At 50.4% G+C, this 12,681-nt stretch overlaps 5 protein-coding genes across 5 annotated transcripts; 4 read left to right on the top strand and 1 right to left on the bottom strand.

Annotated features, from left to right (window-relative positions):
- Positions 1 to 1,267: 1,267 nt before the first annotated feature.
- LCP9604111_3746 (M20 family metallo-hydrolase) lies at positions 1,268 to 2,816 on the top strand (the record flags this gene model as incomplete). Its single annotated transcript, XM_039071368.1, has 4 exons — positions 1,268 to 1,431; positions 1,484 to 1,801; positions 1,860 to 2,687; positions 2,738 to 2,816. The coding sequence occupies 4 exons, from the start codon at positions 1,268 to 1,270 to the stop codon at positions 2,814 to 2,816; spliced, it is 1,389 nt and encodes a 462-aa protein (XP_038930409.1).
- A 378-nt stretch (positions 2,817 to 3,194) lies between these two features.
- Positions 3,195 to 5,462, top strand: LCP9604111_3745 (putative diaminopropionate ammonia-lyase; the record flags this gene model as incomplete). Its single annotated transcript, XM_039071367.1, has 1 exon — positions 3,195 to 5,462. The coding sequence occupies one exon, from the start codon at positions 3,195 to 3,197 to the stop codon at positions 5,460 to 5,462; it is 2,268 nt and encodes a 755-aa protein (XP_038930408.1).
- A 615-nt stretch (positions 5,463 to 6,077) lies between these two features.
- Positions 6,078 to 7,158, top strand: LCP9604111_3744 (uncharacterized protein; the record flags this gene model as incomplete). The annotated part of the gene is made up of 2 exons (XM_039071366.1): positions 6,078 to 6,207; positions 6,326 to 7,158. The coding sequence occupies 2 exons, from the start codon at positions 6,078 to 6,080 to the stop codon at positions 7,156 to 7,158; spliced, it is 963 nt and encodes a 320-aa protein (XP_038930407.1).
- Positions 7,159 to 7,277: 119 nt separating this feature from the next.
- Positions 7,278 to 9,050, bottom strand: LCP9604111_3743 (transcriptional regulator family: Homeodomain; the record flags this gene model as incomplete). The annotated part of the gene is made up of 1 exon (XM_039071365.1): positions 7,278 to 9,050. The coding sequence occupies one exon, from the start codon at positions 9,048 to 9,050 to the stop codon at positions 7,278 to 7,280; it is 1,773 nt and encodes a 590-aa protein (XP_038930406.1).
- A 1,515-nt stretch (positions 9,051 to 10,565) lies between these two features.
- On the top strand, positions 10,566 to 11,993 carry LCP9604111_3742 (uncharacterized protein; the record flags this gene model as incomplete). The annotated part of the gene is made up of 2 exons (XM_039071364.1): positions 10,566 to 10,729; positions 10,787 to 11,993. 2 exons carry the CDS (start codon positions 10,566 to 10,568, stop codon positions 11,991 to 11,993), a joined length of 1,371 nt encoding a protein of 456 aa, XP_038930405.1.
- Between the last annotated feature and the right edge of the window lie 688 nt (positions 11,994 to 12,681).

Here is a 12,681-nt window from a genome sequence, read left to right as displayed (position 1 = left end):
CACAATTTTCCATCACCAATATTTTTGTGGGACGAGTTCCCTCAGAGTGCAAGAGTCCCGAGAAAAGACCGCGTTAACTCCATGCCTTGCCCCAACGAAAGACCTCGGGAAACATAGCGAGGTCCAATTCCAATTCCACAAGGAGTCTGTTGAGAAAATGGTCCGCACCGAGGCGGTTGTACAAGCAAAACGGGCAAAATCCTATGCGGCCCTTATCTCTTAAATATACGGACTACCTACAAGTAGACTAACGGTGCGCCACGCGTGGCTTACATCCTTTTCGGACGGGCCCGAACGACTATACGAGCATTATTAATCTCAAAGGTCGCGAGCAAAATCCGAGGAATAGAACGCGGCTAGATCGCCACGGCTCTCAATACTGCCTTGCTAGTCATGTCGATTGCAGGGAGGGGCCGCCCTCTTTAGCCTCGGCATTTGTTCGGTATAGTCGTCAGCCATGTTCCTGGAGGTGAATAATTATCGTCGGTTTCGAATACGCAGTTAAGAGTGGACGAGCGGATCATTGGGCGGAGCAGGGTGCGGAAGATGAAGCCAGTCCTGGCTTGTAGCCCACTATGGCTTACAACATAGCGGCGATCAGCTTATTTTGAGAGGTACAACCTAGGCAGGAGATGAGACCACCTCCCTGTTAGATTCCTGGGGAAGCCATCTCCAGGAAATCCAGGATGTCTGACGAGAATTCCCGAGTCTATCTATACCGCCTTCTTATACAGGTACACCGCCCTTCTTATTCAAGTTTAACTGGTGGACAATAACATTTCCGGCAAAACTATTATCGGGGTGTTAACCTGGAGCGGACCGGGGTAAGGGATATATATAGCCGACAAAAACACGGGGGACTTTCGTCATGGCGTATTCGAACATTCTTGCTTTTATTGTTCAGATACAAAGGTGCCACTTGTTAACCTCAGCACGTTGACTTGAGGATGTTCTAGGGTCTATAGTGGTTAACTACACACACACACCACACTGGTATTGAGTCAGTCCTTTATGATAGGAACAACGTTTAACATTTGCTTAAAAAAAGCTTCAACTCTATACTTCGTCTGCATCTTCCATTTTTGATATGCTTATTTCCAACCCCCTGTAGAGTTGATAGTCATGATAAGAGATATTTGGGTTCGATGTTGCGGGAAGGCGTCCCCCTTGGAACCTGCTTATGATTCTCAGCTTCCACCGTCTGATTGAAATTACAACATTTTTTTCAGTAGACGGCCTGTTTGACCAGTGTCACTCTATCCATAAAATGTACGGCACAAAAGGCGCAACACGCGCCCTTCATTCCAATACCCGGCGGTTCACCACTACCACTCGACTACAAGCACCATCAGGCCTCAAGATCAATCCGGAGCGCCTATGGAACACACTACACGAGACATGTAAATGGGGTGCTGAGCATCGCTATGGCGAGTATGTATCTATTTCCCATTCGGTCATTGAACACAATCTAACGACATAAAAGAAACCCAACAGATACGGGGATGGCTCGTCTCACTCTCAACGATGACGATGCCCGTGTTCGTCGGTGGTTTGCCGCCGAAGTCCAGAAGTTGGGCTGCTCTCTTTCTGTAGACCAGATGGGAAACATGTTTGCGCGGCAATCGGGTCGGTTGAACTCGGCTGCGCCAATGATCGCAATGGGAAGTCATCTCGACACTCAGCCGCGAGGTGGTCGGTATGATGGTATTCTCGGTATTATGGCTGCGCTTGAAATTCTTCGGACAATAAAGGAAAGTGGATTCCAGACTAACTATGATATCGGGGTGGTCAATTGGACCAAGTAAGCATCAAGATTTGTTTTATCGTGCCATTTAAGATTGTCACTAACAAGTCCGTAGTGAGGAAGGTGCACGGTTTCCCAAATCAATGTGTTCCTCCGGTGTCTGGGCTGGTGCTATTCCAATCCAGAAAGCCTGGGACCTGCGTGATATTCACGATCCTAGTGTGACTCTCCGCTCCGAGCTCGAAAGGCACGGATATCTGGGCGAGATTGCTTGTTCCAGCGATCCAGTAACCGGATACCCACTCGGAGCCCACTTCGAGCTTCACATTGAACAGGGCCCAATCCTCCCAGGAAACAACCGATCAATCGGTGTTGTCCGGGGCGCCCAGGGATACAGATGGTTGACTATGACCGTCCACGGGAAAGACGCTCACACCGGAACGACACCTTTCAGTGACCGCCAAGATCCATTACTCGCATCATCTAGGATGATTGCGGCTTCGCACGACATTGCCAAGCGACACAACGCGCTGGCTTCGACTGGTATCATTAGAGTTCCATCGAACGCGTCTACCAACACCGTCTCATCGCAAGTGACTTTCACTCTTGATATCCGACATCCGCAGGATAGCGTGGTACACGCCGTGCAAGACGAGTGCCTCCAGGCGTTTGAGGCTATTGCATTGCAAGATGGCAAGGGTGTGTCCTTTGACTGGACGTTGGATACGGACTCGCCGGCTGTCGAGTTTGACGATAACTGCGTAGCGTCTGTTCAGGCTGCGGCGGATCAGCTGGTTGGTCGTGAGAAATCAATGCTTATGACCAGTGGCGCCGGTCATGATACGGTTTATACTAGCAAGCGCTGTCCCTCTGCGATGATCTTTGTTCCATGTCGGGATGGTGTGAGCCACCACCCGACGGAATATTGCAGTCCGCAGGATTGGTAAGTCTTTCTTGTTTCCCTGGTGCTTTTTCGAAATCTGACTGTTGCAGTGCTCTGGGTACGCAGGCTCTTCTTGAAGCTGTTGTTCACTATGATCAATTCAGGATAGAGGCTGAAGGGCAAAAGTAATCGGTAGTTCAAATGTATCGGCATTAAACTAGACCTAGATTTAACTACGGAGTATTCTATGATAATTTCATCTTTAGACAAAAAGAATATATATCGAGATAAGAAACGCCAAATATCGTTCTTAACGACAGAGGCCACAAATGCCACCGACTATTCTTTTACATTAAATTCCCAAAATATATATCACATACATGTTGCGGTCAACTCGTCCGGCACAGAGCAGACGTCAATATCGTGAGAAGGTGGAGTCCCCACTTAACCTGCCATGTCCGCAGAAGGCGCAATGTCTTTAGAAGGCTCACGATAAGAAATGGTTAGGTGATATATAAAGTATTTGCATTAAGCCCACATCAAATAAGCATATTTACGCCCACCAACATGTCATCACGAAGGTCGATCTACTTCAACCCCGCGGCAGCAAATGAGAGCAGTGTCGCCCCGCAAGTCGAAGGCCTAACAGCATTCCACCAATCCTTCCCGAACTATGCCCCAACCCCATTAGTCCAACTCCCAGAGCTCGCAGCCGAGCTAGGCATCAGCAACGTCCTCGTGAAAGACGAGAGCAACCGGTTCGGACTACCCTCATTCAAAGTTTTAGGCGCGTCATGGGGCTGTTTCCGAGCAATCGCAGCGCAACTGAGCCTGCCCTCTACGGTCTCGCTCGATGAACTCTCCAGCCGAGCAAAAGAAGCCTCGATTGTCTTGACGACAGCATCAATGGGGAATCATGGACGGGCAGTTGCGTTCATGGCTCGCCTCCTCGGTATCGAGGCGCGGGTCTTCGTCCCCCGGTCTTTGAACCAGTGGACTCGGGATCTGATCGCCGGGGAGGGGGCTCGGGTAGTTGTTGTTCAGGGCGATTATGACCAGGCGGTGCAAGAGGCTGTGGATGAGACGCGGATGGGACAGGGTGTACTTCTCATTCAGGACACGGCATTTGAGGGGTATGAGGATGTTCCTGCGTGGATCGTGGAGGGGTATTCGACTATGATGCATGAAGTCCAGAGTGAACTTGCTCGGCTTGGGCTGTCGGGTAGTGTGGTGATCACGCCTGTTGGTGTGGGTAGCCTTGCACAAGCGGTCGCGAAGCATTGCAAGTCGCAGAACACGACTATATCGGTAGTCGCCGTTGAGCCTGATACGGCTGCATGTTTATCTTCTAGCTTGACTGCTGGAAAGCCGGTTACTGTCCGGACTTCATCGACGATTATGGATGGTATGGACTGCGGCACGGTATCTTCTACAGCTTGGCCCGATCTACAGAGTCTGATTGATGCCTGCGTCACTGTCTCATCCTATGAGAGCCACCGCGCCGTGCAGTATCTGACTTCCAAGTCTGTGGCTGCTGGGCCATGTGGAGGTGCATCGTTGGCTGCACTTCGACGATTGGCCACATCAAAGGAGGGAACGTCACTTTTGAACAAGGATTCTGTGGTCGTCCTTCTCAGCACTGAAGGTGCACGCGAGTACCCAGTTCCAAGAGACGTCTCTGTTGACGATGTCGTGGAGCTAACTCAAACTCTCACTCAAATCAACTCTTCCAACCTGACCTTGTCTGTAACAGACGGAGTAGGTGAGACTGAAATCGCAAACTATCTGGCCGCCTGGTTCGCCCATCGAGACATTGAGTATCATTGGATTGAGAAGGTCGCTGAACGGCCATCTATTGTGGGAGTCTTGAGAGGCAGCGGCGGTGGCAAGTCTCTCATGTTCAATGGCCACACAGACACCGTCAGTCTCTCCAGCTACGAGGCAGATCCCCTGTCCGGGTCAATTGGAACCAAGAATGGCAAAGAGGTCATCTTCGGCCGGGGTTGCCTCGACATGAAGGGAGGGTTGGCTGCAGGGTTAGCGGCTCTTGCAGCAATCAAAGCAAGCGGTCGCGTACCTCGGGGCGATATCATTCTAGCTGCAGTATCAGACGAAGAGGATGCCTCACAGGGAACTCAGGATGTGCTCGAGGCTGGCTGGCGTGCTGATGCCGCTGTACTTCCAGAACCAACGCAAGGCGCGATATTTACTGCCCATAAGGGATTCGTGTGGGTTGAAGTTGATATCCTCGGAGTTGCTGCCCATGGATCTGACCCTGTATCAGGAGAAGATGCCATCCTATATGCCGGGTCCTTCTTGCAGGGTTTGGAGGAATACCAAGCGCAGCTGCCAGTAGATGATCTCCTAGGACAGAGTTCGCTACACTGTGGCCTAATTCGGGGTGGCGAAGAGCCATCGTCCTACCCAGACAAGTGCACTATCACTGTCGAATTCCGAACTGTCCCAGCACAAACGGAACAGTCCATCCTAAGAGACATCAGCGCGCTGCTGAAGGAAATTGCCCAGCAGAAGCCTCGTTTCAGATACGGCGAGCCACGTATTACCATGTCGCGCCCTACACAGAAAGTGGCAGCTGATCATCCGTTCGTGCAAAAAGCGATTTCTTGTGCCTCTGATGTTCTGGGCAGCAAGCCTGCTGTTAAGGCTGGTCCGTTTTGGACTGATGCGGCCTTGCTTGGTGCTGTTGGTATCCCATCCATTGTGTGGGGCCCGGCAGGAGAGGGTCTTCATGCTAAGGAGGAATGGGTCGAAGTTGAGAATCTTCGACAGTTTGAGAAGGTGTTTACTCGGCTTGTGCAGGACTTTTGTTATTGAATATAGACGTCTGTATGTAAATACTGTTTAGAAGAACACACATAGATTATTTTTCAAAGTTTCCCTTGTACCTATCTCACAACATTCCAACTGGAAATACTACCTACTACTGCCTCGTGCATTTGATAGTCTTGTAGTCGGATAGATCGTGGTCGTAGTCCTTGCGATCATTGCTACAGTCGGTCTGACCGTCTTTCGTCAGCCGTTCACCTCCTTTCGGTACTTCTCGTAGGTACTTCACGTCGTTCTGTTTAGTCGCTCTAGCTTCGTAGGGATGGTAGGTCGCTTGCTTTCGTCGAGGTTTGGATGAATATAATCCTAGTTGCCGAGGTTTTCGGTAATTGCTACCACCTATTCAAACTAATACAGCCCAAAGAAAGTATTGATAAATGGGATTATTCAATAGAGACAGTCAAACGTGGTACTAGTTGATTCTTGTAGAGCAAGTGTTGTGTTGTGGCTGGTGTTCTTATCGCCACGGGACTACACAGCCAGAGCCGATCCAGATCGGCCACCTTCGCCTGACGACATCCCACTCAAAATCGGCTAGCACATCCATCTCGTTGTTTCCATTCCAAGCAAATTAATATATATTTTCTTGGAGATCCCGCAACGATGGCAGACGAATCACCAGCACAGCGATCCGCACGAGTGCGCCGAGAGCGCCGGGAGGCAAAGATCAAGGAAGGAGGATCAGCACGTCTGGACAAAATCACCAGTCTGAGTGGACGCACGCCACAAGCTGGTAAGAAATGAAATTTCCATCCCCGGCTCTAGCCAAAGAGCTCCCGATAGCAAAGCAGACATACAATCCCTTCAGCCTCGCCAGTACAAACAATGCTAACTGAAATCAACTACAACAGACCGCGACGAAGCCTCCTCCCCCCAGTCCAAGCACGCAATCCCTGAATCTCCCTCCCCAGGACCTCAAACCCCCCAGCTCGGACTCTCACCCTCGCCCCAACCAGACCTGCAGTCCCAAGAAGCGATGCGCGCCCAGCAGCAAGCGTTCTTCTCGATGCTCCGACAATCCGCACCGGAACCCAACCAGGGCATGCATCCCGACCCACAAGCGCCAAACAGCCTCCAGGCCCAACAAGAAGCCTTCCGCACGATGCTGAGACAAACCACACAAGACCAAGGACCGGACCAACTACCCGACGGCGAAGACCCCACCATCAAGCTCCTGAACTCCCTCATCGGCGCTATACCCGGCGGTGACCCGAATACCCCAGGAGCACCCCCAACAGGCGCAGGCGCAGGAAACCCACTTACACCCGGATTCTCGCCCGCCGGCATCGCAACCATGCTCGGTGTGCCGCCTTTCCTTGCCAATATGTTGAATGGAGCGCCGCCGCCTACGGAGGCGGAGCAGAAGCGCGCTCGGATCTGGAAGACGCTGCATACCGTTTTTGCTGTGACGGTTGCTGTGTACCTGCTTTTCATTATTGGGTCTTCGGTTGCGTTGTTCGGTAGTCCGCCGCCGAAGCCTGCGACCGTGCAGAATCCCTTTGCTATCTTTGTGACGGGGGAGTTGATGTTGACTGGGGGCAAGGTGTTGCTTGGTGGGAAGTCTGGTGGTATCGGGATGGCGGTGCAACTTTGCAAGGATGTCGTGAGGGATGGTAGCCTCCTGCTGTTTATCCTGGGCATGGGGACTTGGTACAATCGCGAATGGCAGACTACGGTGTACTAGATGGCTTGAGTATGTGCGGAGTAGCTTCGTTAATGATCAGCGGTATGAGCATTTCAATGGGATATATTTTGTGATCATTATTTCATTATTCGTATGTTGTATATCTCTTTTGATCGACGCTAAGCAGACATGTTTAAGGCCCGCTGAGACGGCGGGACCGCATTACGTAGAACACGCAAGGCCGATGCATCTAAACCCCAATCACCTTCCCATTGATCCATACGGGCTCCTTTCTTGAAATGACCCGCCAGATGCTCCGCCCGATCTGACCAGGTGGACAGCGAAGATCCACAGAATCCGCAGCGGCTTTCGACGTTGGCGGTCGATCCACGCCAGGCTTCGAGGTCAGCCACGGGGGCTTTCGTGCAACCGTGGAATTTGCGCAGATGCTGCCATAGATAATCCTTTCGACTGAATGACCGCTCCTGAGTAGGCTTATCGGCACAGACTTGGAATTCATGCTCTTCCCAATGGGCGAACGTTGGGAAAAGGACGTCGCAAAAGGGACATTCTGAAAACTGGCGTTCGAACGCTTGTTGGACGTCGTGGGGATTTGGAGTGCAGACCCAGGAGTCAAGGGTGAAATGGACACTTTTCTCGTGGCGGGCCCAGTCGTGTTTCTTCTTGAAGGACTGTGGGCAGAATGTGCACTGGAAGGGATGGTCTACCGCCGTTCGTTGCCGTCCTCGGGTGCGTCTGAGTTTAGTTTGTTTGGGGAGTAGTGGAAATGGCAGCCCCGTGTCCGCTGAGGAATGGTAGCTCCATGCTGAAGAGGCGCTATCGGATGTTTCAGATACCTTGCTCCCGATGCTGGATACTGATGACGCTAAGTGGGACGAGCTCTCATCAAAATTGAAGAAATCCATGGTAGATATGTCGAGCTGCAATGGGTCGATGCTGTCGGCCGAGTCTATCGAGCCAGAGGAAATGGCATTTTGAATAGCCGCTTCTGGAATAGGTTCATCTTCTGGCGGCGAAGCCCGCCATCGCTCCATTGGGGTCAGGGAGGACAGCGTGCTGGTGACCATGGGAGACCCCGAGCGAGTACGGGACGTGGAAGCAAGACCCGCAGCCTGGATCTTTTGCTTTTGACGGCGGCGGGCGTTTGCAAACCAGGTTGATATGCGTTTCTGGGAGAACCCCGTCTCGTGGGCCATCTGATTTTTTTGTTCGTCCGTTGGATAAGGATATTCTTGATTTTGATAGAACCACTCGCGGAGAACTCTAGCTCCTTTTCTGAGAAACTGTTTGGGTTCTTTTTGTTGATGGCCATTGTCCATAGTGGTAGCGGGAAATGGGTTTCCATCTTCCGGGACACCGTGGAGATGACCAAAGACAGGAGAGAAAGTTTCAAATCCCGACGGTTGGCGTTTCTCTCCCTTTGCTAAGCTGCATTCTCGAAAAAGGGCTACACAACTTGAGCAGGAGTTCTTGGGATTGGGATTGGCAGGTGCAGTGCGAATTATCAGACACTGTAGCCGATGCCTGCGACAATGGGCACATGATACAGGAGGACGATATGCTCCATCCAGCCACTGCGAGACATTTGTAAGACTTCGTTGCGAGGATGGGCCAACAGATTCTCTTGCTAAAGAGGGAGCGGAATCATAGACAATTTCAGAAGCCTTCAATTCCTCATGATCTTGATGTCCAGGTTGTGCATTGACGGTTTGTGTGAGGTGTGACTCATAATTCGTCCACTGCGACCATTCCAGATCACTGGTATCTGAGGGAAACGGGAATTGGTAGTCAGTATTTGTATCAAAAGAACTCTCTTTGCCCCATTGGGTGGGCTCAATTTCACCCAGCAAGCCCTCCAGCTCTATGTCTGATAGAGGCTGCGACAACGGCTGCCATGGTGAAGGGTTGATCGATGGCGACCGTGGAGTCATGCCATATATCGATGAACAGATTCGCCGGCACAGTGCCCCTTCTTATATATCTCTAATCCCAAGCCCACAAGTAGTTTGGCTAGAACCCGTCGCGTTTATGCTTCGCAGTGATCTGCCAATATGATGGGGTCGTCAACAAGTCCACGCTAATCCAGATTAGGCCAGGAACGTTTCTCTCCGCACTAGTCCTAAAACGGCAGGTGCGCACTTGCCCAGATGAGTTGTGCATATTACTAAGCTTTCCGCCCCCGAGGCCCGTGGACGAATCTCGGGAACAACCATTGGATCCGCCCTGCATCTCGGGGTCTGTGACCTCGTGTTTCCTGCGCCTACTCAGACTTCTCTAGAGTTGCCTTGCCGACTACTTCCTATCTATCTCCATAAATCCTTCGAGGTTTCAGATTACGCACGAGGTTGTGATTGTCCAAAGTTCCTGGAGTCCCATCCTTCTACCATCATCGTACTTGGTTGTACCTAACCGAGCACAATTGAGCAAATCCCGAAGAGATGGCATGTTTGGATGGAACAATCCCAATCTCATGGTCTAGCCTCCAAAGATGTGTTTGTTCCTAGGCGGCTCCAATAAAATTCTATGGAAATCGACTCGGAACGTTGCTTATCAGAATTAAGCTTATCTTGATGTTATTGCAAGACCAAACACTTAAAGCTTGGTTCACATAGAATCCGTATTAGGCAGGACGCTAAGTGAACTCTATGCTGTGGGGGATAAATAAACGAATTGGAACGGGCGGAGAGGTTGATATGGCATTGATGACAGTACAACGGAGCCAGAGATAGGATATTAGACCCGGGGTAGATATGGAGGAATATGTACATAACGCGACTCCACAGTGGGCCGCACCGGAGTTGGCCTTATCGTCCGTAGTTCGGACGGGGGCGTTTTTTAGTCGCCACTCGGTGAGAGCGCCAATTTATTTAGCGAAAACTCGGCATGCACCCGATTCCCGGTGAAGATCTAGTCTCGGGAAAAAAAAGGCTATCTGATATAAAATTAAAGCCACAATTCGCAGCCTCTTCAGACGTACATCGATCGGTGTATACAACCTTCTCCAGCGTTCCCCAGCAAATAATAAACCTTAATAACATGACTGGCCGAGCGCTAACAGTTTCTATGTGTCAACGATCAGGCAATTTACGCTACAATGTAGTATCAAGTGGGACTGGGGGTGGAACTGGGGCAAAACTAGCTTTCATGAGCAATGAGCTGAATTTCCATAACCAAATAGAATGAGTCAGCAAGGCACTTCCGGCACCGACATTGGCCACACGCTGGTCAGATCTCCGGATTCGGTCCGACCTGAGACAGGTCATTGGTGAATTCGTCGCGTTGCATCGAATTTTCTGTGGAACCTTCCATTTAGTCCTACGGGGCCGAATTTCTCTCGCGAGAAAATGGGGAAACAATAAGATGGCCAGAATTCCCGCCTGGGTTTGTTTCTTTCCTCGTGGGCTTTAAACATTTCTTCTCCATCTTCAAGACTTGAACTACACACAATGGAGGTCAACACAGCACCACCCGTCTATGAGAATGACAAGATCGCAGAACGGAAAGATGAATTAACATACGAGGAGGAGGGCCCCATCAAGACTGGCGAAGTCCACGATGCCTTTGGCAACGAGGAGTACGCTGACATCAAGTATAAGACCTTGAAGTGGTGGTATGTACTATCGTTGGGAAAAGAGCCTCTCGATTGACCGTGCTAACACGTCTTCAGGCAATGTGGCTTGCTCATGATCTGTGAGTCAGTCTCACTGGGTGTGTTGTCGCTGCCAGCAGCCATGGCTACCCTGGGTCTCGTCCCCGGTATCATTCTGATTATCGGCCTCGGACTTCTCGCAACATACACTGGCTACAATATTGGCCTCTTCCGTGAACGGTATCCTCATATCCAGAACCTGGGTGATGCGGGTGAGATTTTGCTAGGCCGCTTCGGCCGAGAGCTCTTTGGTACTGGCCAGTTCCTCTTCTGTATCTTCGTCATGGGCAGTCACATCCTTACCTTCCGTGTCATGCTGAACACCCTCACCAACCACGGCACCTGCTCCGTTGTGTTCAGTGTCGTCGGCATGGTTATCTCAATTCTCCTGTCCATGCCCCGTACGATGAAGGGTATGACCTGGATATCGTTCCTATCATTCCTCAGCATCTTGAGCGCCGTGATGATCACTATGATTTCCGTGGGTGTCGAGAAGCACCCCGGTCGTGTCATCCACGCCACAGTCCCCAACGACCTGTACACTGCTTTCCAGGCCGTTTCCAACATCGTCTTCGCTTACTGCGCCCACGTTGCTTTCTTCGGTTTGATCGCCGAAATGGAGACGCCCCAGGATTTCAAGAAGTCCTTGTTCATGCTTCAGGGCTTTGAGATCTGTCTCTACCTGACCGCTGCTATTGTGATCTATTTCTACATTGGCACAGACGTGCATTCCCCTGCCCTCACTTCCGCAGGACCCCTGATGAGCAAGATTGCCTACGGCATTGCTATCCCCACCATTGTCGGCGCCGGTGTCGTCAACGGCCACATCGGCTTGAAGTACATCTACTTCCGCCTCTGCTCCAAGTCCGGTCTGATGCACCAGAACAACAAGCGTGCCGTCGGTCTCTGGATCGGTCTTGGTATTGCTTGCTGGGTCGTTGCGTGGATCATCTCCGAAGCCATTCCTGTCTTCAGCGACCTGAACAGTTTGATCAGTGCTCTGTTCGCTTCATGGTTCAGTTACGGTCTGTCCGGTATTTACTGGCTTCACCTCAACTATGGTCAATGGTTCTCCTCTCCCCGCAAGATCGCCCTTACCGTCCTCAACATCTTCATTGCCTGCATTGGTTTGGTGCTGTGCGTTCTTGGCCTGTATGCTTCTGGTACGGCTATCAACAAGAACTCCAACAGCAACAGCTTCACCTGTGCCGACACGGATACTTAGATGACCTTCTTGCTTCTTGTTTCATAGCGCTAGACCTTGTTAACGTTACACGCCCTGTATATATACTGCATATAGATTATGCTCGGAGCGCACTGGCTGACTCTAGAATATAAATAATTGATTAAAAATTCTCAACTATCTTGCTTGTCCTGATTGTAGTTAGATTGTATCATAAGAGCAAGAGAGGTGATCCTTACCATACCAGAATTCGGTATATAGACCTGCTACCTATAGATATGGAAGTCTTCCAATGGTAACTAGCTCTAAGCGATTGACCTTGAATACAGGTTTCGTTATATACTCATATTTTATAGCAATGTTCACTTAATACATGGTCTGTGAAGCCTATTCTATTCCAATTCAGCATCGGGCGTGGCTGAGTTTGCTTGGATGTAACTAGAAAAGAGATGAAAGAGGTTAGAAGAATAGCAAACATGGCGTGTTAGAAAGAGTCTCTAGATACTTTGAAGTTTATGTTGAAGAAGTGACTAGGAGTTGACAATGAGATGAAAGCTCTTCTATTGAGCAATGTTTGCTAAAGCCGGTCATTCTCACTCTTTCTAAGTCTACACCTACAACTGCCACCGTGACCTTCAATCCCCCTCTACTTCTTCTCTCCCTCACACTTATCCTTCCTCTCTTCTTTCACATTTACCTCAAGTCAACAATCATTCCTTTTAGAGTGAGA

The sequence above is a fragment of the Penicillium roqueforti genome (assembly GCF_015533775.1).
Source record: "Penicillium roqueforti strain LCP96 04111 chromosome Unknown scaffold_06, whole genome shotgun sequence".
Lineage (NCBI taxonomy): Eukaryota > Fungi > Ascomycota > Eurotiomycetes > Eurotiales > Aspergillaceae > Penicillium > Penicillium roqueforti.
The sequence above is the reverse complement of the archived record's forward strand: the minus strand, read 5'-3'. Positions and strand labels throughout refer to the sequence as shown.